The sequence below is a fragment of the Cylas formicarius genome, unplaced genomic scaffold (genome assembly GCF_029955315.1).
Source record: "Cylas formicarius isolate icCylForm1 unplaced genomic scaffold, icCylForm1.1 PGA_scaffold_6__28_contigs__length_40554024, whole genome shotgun sequence".
Classification (NCBI taxonomy): Eukaryota; Metazoa; Arthropoda; class Insecta; order Coleoptera; family Brentidae; genus Cylas; species Cylas formicarius.
Window position 1 is genome coordinate 1,261,260 of NW_026844347.1, and position 8,817 is coordinate 1,270,076.

An 8,817-nucleotide genomic window follows, 5' to 3' on the forward strand; every position below is an offset into this window, starting at 1 on the left:
GAGGGTGCAGATATAAATGTAGATATCAACGTCTATAACATTACCGACTATCTTATAATGTTGTTTTGTTGCAAATATGTTAATATCGAAGTGTGAGTCCAAGTTCAAATTAATACTCGCTCAATCAACCAGAGAGAATTTTGTTGGATTTACATAGATGTGCCTTAATATGGTACTGAAGTTACCTTAATAAATCTCATCACCCGACCGTTATTGGATGCAATGTAAATGTTTGGATTTCTATTCAGTATCGATAGAACAATACTGAAAAACATTCAACGTATCAAACCGAACTTTCCCATAATGGCGTCTCAGTTCTCCTACAAATACCCCCCGTGAAACTAGCTCTCGCCATAATTCCGATCAACGTCTTGCCTTATACCTACAACTATAATCGCCAAATAAAAAAACAAACTCTCCTTAATTAATAGCCATTTGCCGTTTACAAAACGGTCGTTTAAAATAACCGGACAGTTTAAACCAATAAAAAGCCATTGCTCTATTATACAAGCGGAGCTATTTGCTGCAATCTTCCTATGGCCGCCGCCGGTTTGTTTATAGTTGGCGAAATGGGATTTTTTTCGACGCGCCTGTAGATGGCAGCGCAAACATGTCGATTTTAATCAATTAGGAGAGCAATCGCTTTCAAGAAAACCGCACCGATTTGAATTTCCCGGAACAACTGACTGACTGACTATTGACTAATAACTGTGAAGCTGAACACGATTGTCGCCGTTTACGGCTTTTACTGCAGATCGACGCTGTACCAGCGAACGACTGTAATTTTGTAATTTTGTTTAAATTGCGGATAAGCATACGTAACGTAATGGTATATTAGTCTATTTAAATTGTTGGCAATCATACTGGGTAAATATTGGTTTTTGCTGAGATCAAATACACGTGAAATTCTTCCGACGAAGATGCCGCCATATTTATTTACTTATGCAACTTATGAACCTGCCACAGATATATCGCAATTTGCGTTGTTAACCTATTGCTAGATTCTGTCGTGAGCAGTGCACATGGCGGATTAACCTCCGTTCGCTCCCGACAGAATCCCTTGTTATTGTCCCCAAAAGTTTTGAAATCGGTTTCCGCTAAGTAGATTTAGTGTTTTTAGTGTTAGTGAACGTTTTAAATTTGTAATAGTTGTCGGCCCCGCTGATTTTTCCTGTTAACGCCGGTATGGAAGCCGGATGGGCCCGGATGGTCCGCGAGGGTAGCGGGGAAGACCATTTTTTGCTATCGGTCAAAGAACTTTTTTTTGTTGAAATTCCATTTTGTATATGTTAATCGACCTGGAGGATGATGAACTGTTCTCTTAGGAAGGTATCCTTTAGGATTTTTGTCGGACATTTGTCGTAAGCTGGTCGAATGACCTAATGTAGTTGTGGCCATTAGAAGTAAATCCAATCCAATCCAACCTATTGATAAGTATTGTTGGAGAACTGTAATAAATTCGAATGTCTCATTTTGTTAATCTCCATAACTTAAAAAACTAAATTTGTTAGAAGCTATGGAGATTAACAAAATGAGATATGAGAATTTATTACTTAATGACCAATTGGATTTAAATCGGTCTCCGGTCCAACTATTACGTATAAATCAAATTTCCGATATTGATAGTGATGGGTGGCTACTGAAAATTGTAGAATACAAGACAAAAGTTTGAATTCTTTATTTGAAAACTACCTTTTTCTTTTTGAAATGCAGCTGCTACTTGATTATTGTGAAATTTAAATTTATAACCCTATACCTGTAATTAAAAATCCATTACTACCTGTTTTTATATATAAGTGTGGGAATATAGTCATATTTTGTATTTGACAAAGGCACGGTGTTGCCGAAACAGCTGTCATAAAGCATTAAAAACTGTGAAAATCTGAACTTTTTTTGTTCTAATATAATTTGTGTTTAACCATATTATCCACTTTGAGCACAAGATGTTGTGAAATGTCACTTTCGTATCAGTCGTTTTTTTATGGGAACACATCTGATTTTTAAGGACCATTTCTGAAATTTTATGAAAAACTCACTGGTTCAGAATTATTTTTTTCAAAGAACTTCGGCATTCTGCGAAACTTGTGGCCCTGAAACTGATAATCGATTCCTCCGCATTCACTTTAAATATTGACGATGGCATGGAGGGGCGGGTTCATTGCATTATGGCATTATAGAAAACCGATAGAAACCTACGTCGCGGCTTACGTTTTTAGGATATTTGGTGATCAGTCTGACTTCGACAAATAACGACATCAGCAGTTTCTTAGAATTGTCACTAGACGAGACGCGAGATTTTATTCCGAAGATCAAAACACAATTTCTCCTATCGATGAAACATTCGAGATTATCAAAATCACCAAACATTCTTAGAACATTAATTGTGACATAATTTTCAATGTCTCTTCCATTTGAGATACGATCATCCATGAAGTAATTAAACCCCCTCCCCATTCCCCTTTGCAGCCGTCTGGTATTGAAGGTGTCTTCAGAGAAATCGGTCTACAGCATATTTGGCGAGACGTCAGCAAGAGAAATGCAGAAATCCTGAGCGTACATGGTCAAGCACTGGCTCCGTTCGTTACTAAATGGCATCTATCAAATTTGTTACATAATATAGTATCCTGTTTTAATTACGGAATAAAATAGATGATTGTCTTTTTAGATATGTGTCGCGTACTGTCCCAATATATATTATTATGGTGCAAGCACAGTACTTGCTATGGTTGAATATCGTTATTTTATTTAATTTTTTTAAATTAAATGTCCTATTGCAAACTTAAAAAAAGCGAAGTCTAATCTTACGGCTACTCATATTTAACTATATATATACTTTACTATATACGGAAATTACAACATGAAAATATAACGGGAATTTTAACACCAAGCGAGGTTAACGATGTAAAGATTATCATTTAAATTTTACTAATTATTAAATAAAAGGAGAAACCGACTAGCGTACTACAGAAAACTGAGCCGGGAGCAAGGAGCGTTTGAACTCTCTACGAAAGCTGTTAGATCTTTGAAAAAGAATATCTTTGTGATGGTTCAAGGTATCAGATGTAGACTACGTGTCAGCTGATATCCGTTGCAGCGTTGAATAATCCATTTTAAAAATCGTTTCGAACACGCCTGTATATCGCTAATTCGATGCAAGGCAAATTGTGAAAAATATTGATGAATATTTAATATGTAAAGGATTGGTTAAACAAAAAGTTTCAAAAGAAACCTGCCTAGCTCCAAAAACGCTAATATTTCGATAAAAAATAATGTTAACAGTGAATTATTGAATGAAATAAAAAAAACACTGTTATTTTCAATGTCACCATCTGGCCAAGATAAGATATGGAAGAAAATATATTCTCTTTATCAAAACCAGATTGTTCCTACATTGCATACTTAAAAAGGAAACTAGAAGAAAATGCCATATTCCATAGTTATTTACTTGTAAAATGGGATTTAAATACCGCAAAATTGACAAGAAACAAGTTGAGCGCGGGGATAGACTCGTTTAATTTAAAATTGCACCTTCTTTAAGCTTCCCAACATAGGATTCTCAGAAATCAAATAGATTATATCATCAATTAACCAAGACTTATTCAGGCGCAGACATATCATGGGACCATAACCCTGTTATCTCATCCATAAACATCAAATTAAAAGCAATCAAAGAACATCATCTGTACAATATATGAATCCTAGAAGACTTAAAGAAGAACCAATATACAACAAGACCAAGCAAATGGTAAATGACAATCTGAAGAGAAACAGGATGCTGGAACTGGTAAGGAGAAATTAAAGCCTGCCAAAGGAAAATGAAATCCCTGGATGGAAAAATGGATGGAAAAAAGAAGACAACACAAAACAAATGAACCATGTAAATATAAAGAAGCCCAGAAAGAAGAAAAATGCCTATCTGAATAAAAGAACTAGACAAAAAATATGGCAGCTTGAACTTACATAAGAAGACCTAAGAAATGACTGAACTCTGGAGTAGGAATCATTAACATATTCTTAAAGATAGCGCGGAGAATATAATTGGAGATATAAAGGAGAAAATAGCGGAATGGACGAAATAAGATTCCAATTAAACTAATAAAACTTATAGTTGACCTGGCTTCAGTCAAATTTCGTTGCGATCCCTAAGAATTCAAATTTCACAACCTGTGCCGACCATAGAACCATATCCTTGATAAATAATACGTTAAAAGTGTTTCGTAAGGTTGTACAGAACCGAGTTTGCAGAACCCTCGAAGCGGACATAAGTAACACTCGGTTCGGTTTTAGAAATGGGAATGAATCAGGATATATACCTAGCGTTCGTTGACTTGATATACCGAAGATATTGAAATATTGAGGGGCGTACGAGGCAAGGCTATATTCCAAAAAGCATTCGCCGGATAAAGATAAATGGCGAAACTCTTAACAATTTTAGATTTGCTGATGATATAGTTATTATCGTCGACTTGCAAAACCTAATGAATCGAATAAATACATGCTGCAATGAATACGGTCTAAAGATCTAAACAAAATTTATGGTCGTTACTAAATCACCTGGCATAAATATCTATTTAGTGCTTAAACAACACGAACGTCCAAAGAGTGGACTCGCACAAGTAGTTCGGAACGTGGATAACTTCAAACATGGATCAGACCAAAGAAATAAAAGCACGAATTGAAAACTCTTTACTAACAGGGACATGAATTTGATCTTGCATGTGAGAATGTTACGTAGTCTTTACCCTTTTATATGGTATGGAGGCATGGACGCTAAAGCAGATGCAAGCCAATAAACTGGTCGCGTTTGAACTCTGGTGTTACAGATGGATGAAAATATCGTGGACCGAAACTATCTCAAACGTTGAGGTTGAGGTTTACAAAAGGATGGGATGCGAGCCGCAAATTCTTGTAACTATCAAAAGGAGCGAACTTGAATGCCTAGGACATTTAATGAGGGCACCAAGATAATATAGCTTGTTGCAACTGATTGTAAAGGGGAAGATCCGAGGTAGACGAAGTGTCAGAAGGCGAAAAGTAAGCTGACTGAGAAATTTGAGGGACTGGTTCCCTGCAGCAGCACTGAACTGTTTAGAGCGGTTGCCAACAAGGTAGGCATTGCCATGATGATTTCCAACCTTGGGTAGAAGATGGAACTCTGAGAAAAAGAGCAAATTAAACAATATAGACCAGAAAACAGAAGTATACTTTACCTATATGAAACTTGGTTCAATACACAGAATACAGAATTGAAAGGATAGAGCGATCCTTAAATTGGCAACAAAATAACATATTGGTAGCCTATTGTATTTAATCTTAATGACCACGAAGTGAAAGTGCAGTGAAAATATTTGGATAAAATCGTACTTATTTTGAAAATACTTTACCTACTGCAGGTGTTTTATTGCAGTCGGCGGGGAATTTCGGTATTCGGCCGTCAAAATATAAATATATAATATAATATTATAAAAATCATAAAAAGAACAAATAAAAAATAATAATAATATCTTTATTGGTAAAAAAGATAATTAAAAAATGTAATAGAGAAACAGAATTAAAAAAGAAAAAAATAAAAATAATAACTTTGCAAGAATTCCAAATAGTATAAAATACGAGTAAATGTTAAGACTAACTAATTCGTGATAGTGAAGTTGATCGTATAAGGTGTCCCATTTTGGCATGTATTTCGTTGAAATTTTTATTCTTTTTTATAGGTCTTGCTTATCCTGTACGTTTTGAATATTTTCTATTGAACTTGTCCGCCACATCTGTTACGCATGATTGTATATAAATCGAAAATTGAAACTAACAGAATTTTTGAACATTGTAAAAAAGCAATTATTGGTAGAAAGTAATGGACAATCTAGTAAACAACAAGTCTCATTAAAAAAAATTTGATTTCTCGTATTTCAAACTAAATTTAAAAAAAACTTACTCTATTGGTAACACCTTAATTGAAACTATAACGTTATCTTTGTTGCAGTTGACTCCAATGGCGAAGGTCCGAAGCTGAAATGCAACCTGAGGAAGCACAAGCCGAACCGAAAACCAAGAACTCCTTTCACAACGCAACAACTGCTAGCTTTAGAAAAGAAATTCAGAGACAAGCAGTATCTTAGTATAGCCGAAAGAGCGGAGTTTTCGAACTCGTTGCGACTGACTGAGACGCAGGTAAAAATAAATAAGCAGCGTGATAATATCAGTTTTCGTCTTTTAGTTAGACGTTGATTAGCTTATCTGAATTGCTGAATTAATAGTTTTTATTTGTATTATCTGACATACCCTATTGCCATGTTGAAAGTCGAAGAATTATCTTGCATGCTTCAAAATTTCATACTCACTTTGTGGCAATTTCTAGCTAAACTGCGATCTCCACATACTTTACTTTTTTTTTTTTTGCTGAAAATTTAATGGGATTTGGGCACACTTTAACAGAATACTGCTCTATTGATGAACTGCCAACAGCTATGTTGATTTTAGGACAGCGTTTTACTGGCTGAAAACGAGAGTTGAATGAAGAAATGAATAAATTATACACAAATGATGCCTTAGAGTTTGTCGGGGATAATTTATATATGCTTAGATTGTACTTGTAAAAGAAAACCTTCAAGAAATGTTAAAAATTACTAAAGCGTTGGGAAGTCTAGACGTATTACATAACTAACAATTCCCACTAATTTTAAATCAACACTCTAGAAGAATAGGTAGTTAGATGACTACAATATAATTTAGTTTTCTGTTATTTAATTTTAATTTTATTTAATTAATAGATTATTGCATATTGGCAGCATTCTTCTGATTTCTTTTTAATTTTTGTCATGTGGCCGTCCTCCAAATTAGTCATCCAAAAGGTACGGGTGTTCAATCCATAACAAAAACGGCCCGTGCAAAAATGCTTACGTTTTTGGCTACATGTCTGCAATTAAGTTGAGGGTGATCATTTTCAACATTTCAATATTTTCTTTAGTGATTAAAGGGTTAAAAAAATTTTCATAAACATATGCCAACATACAAAAAAAAACTTAAGAGTCGAGAAAAAGTTCTGTTTTTAATAAATTAAATAACAAGAATTGGAAAAAAAATAAGTGGCTTATATTTCTTTGACGAAACTATTCTATGATACCTTCCGAGGGTTTAATCTAGTTGAAGCAAAACTAAAGAGCTAATTGCAATTATAACTGAGATTGCCAAATTGCCACCCACAAAATTCTTGTAAGCTATTTTTTTCTTTTTTGTTTTTGATGAAGAATCTCAGGCCGAATGTAGGCGCGTTTTTTTTTCAAAAACACCCTGTATATTATTTTGTAAGTCAGATAGGATATCATTAAATTGTGTATGTTTAAAAATAGTTGTATTATTCCTGCAATTTAAATACTATGAATTTTTCCATAGTAATCTAATTTCTAAATCTGATCCCATTAAGGTATTAATAAGCAATCATTTTCATCTGAATACGAACAGTCAAAGAAGAAGTAATTAAAAAAAGCTTGTGTTCGACGAAAAAGAATCAGAATTAGAATCCAAATTTTTCAAATGTTTTCCAGCTTCCAATTGGGGCAAAATTTTGCAGCTATAATTTCTGTGCTATAACACAGTGTTTAAATTGTGTCTAGTATTGTTTAATATTTAGAGAAACTTCTAATTTCTGTTCGTGCTATTAGTGCTAGAAGGCAGTAATCGTTTATTTTTTATATTTTATTATCCAACCGGAAGAAGCAGGCAATACCTACCTAGTTCTAAACAAGAGGGAGGTAAATAAGTTGCTTATTTTTTTGAATTTCGGGCAACAATTAAACTTTGATTCTTTTGTTATATTTGTCTTAATGCCGAATAGGTAATATCCAGCAAATTTCGAAAAATGTTCGGTCAAGAGCATTAATTAATTTTAGAAAATATTTGTTTTATAATTTACTTTGCAAATTTTAGTTATTCTAATCTATTGGTCATTATTTGCATTTTTTTTTTGCAAGTCTTCCTCTTTTCAGGTGAAAATATGGTTTCAAAATCGCCGAGCCAAAGCGAAACGCCTCCAAGAAGCAGAATTGGAGAAGCTGAAAATGGCGTCCTTAACACGCCACCCGCATCCCCTGTACCCCCACCCAGCCCTGCAGGGTTATTTCGCATCGGGGGCTCATCCGTTGGCTTCTTTATTAAGTGCGAGGCCCCCTATGGGTCCCCTGAGTCTCATTCCTCAGGCGCCACCTCCCGTGCCCTCCGCTCCACATTTGACGGCTTCGCCACAAGGATGTGTTCGGACCCCCAGCCCCCGAATGTCCTAAATTGCGAGTTTAACGTTTTTATTGTACAGTTTGTCTTTGAGGTTGGTAAGAAATTCTACAGAACGACAAACAGGGTTCGAAAACGAAAAAGTTTATGCAATTTGCAACACCCATTTTCTTAAAGACTTTTTGAATATGTTTTTTAAGTGTTTGTTGACGCTTTTACATTTCTCCAAATTGTTGTTATATAGAATTTCGCAAATATTACCAGGAATGTTGAAATAGTCACAAAATATGCGGGAAAGCAATAATTACTGTGCATTAAATTTATTTTCCCATAAGAAAATAGTTATCGTTGCAGAGCAACGTTGACCATTTGGCAGGTTTGACGCCACAGATGTTTTTATTTGACAGCAGCTCTTAATGACATGGCGATCATATTGCTTCGCTGCCACCATTATGTGATTGGCAGCTTTTTGTGTTTTACCGCAATCCTCTAGCATGAATATATTTTGAAAATGTTTGCTCAAAATTTTACTAGAACCTACCAGTCTCATTGCTCCCTTGGGACTCACTCATTGTTTTGATTTTCCAGTGACTC

The 8,817-nt window shown here is 34.8% G+C and overlaps 1 protein-coding gene across 1 annotated transcript in view; it reads left to right on the forward strand.

Annotated features, from left to right (window-relative positions):
- LOC132703646 (muscle segmentation homeobox) overlaps nucleotides 1–8,556 on the forward strand; it is a 43,262-nt gene extending 34,706 nt beyond the window's left edge. Inside the window, exons 2-3 of the mRNA XM_060673029.1 lie at nucleotides 5,981–6,168; nucleotides 7,983–8,556. Coding sequence (XP_060529012.1) covers nucleotides 5,981–6,168; nucleotides 7,983–8,276 — 482 coding nt within the window. The 3' untranslated portion in view covers nucleotides 8,277–8,556. The remainder of the gene's footprint in view (nucleotides 1–5,980; nucleotides 6,169–7,982) is intronic.
- Nucleotides 8,557–8,817: the final 261 nt, after the last annotated feature.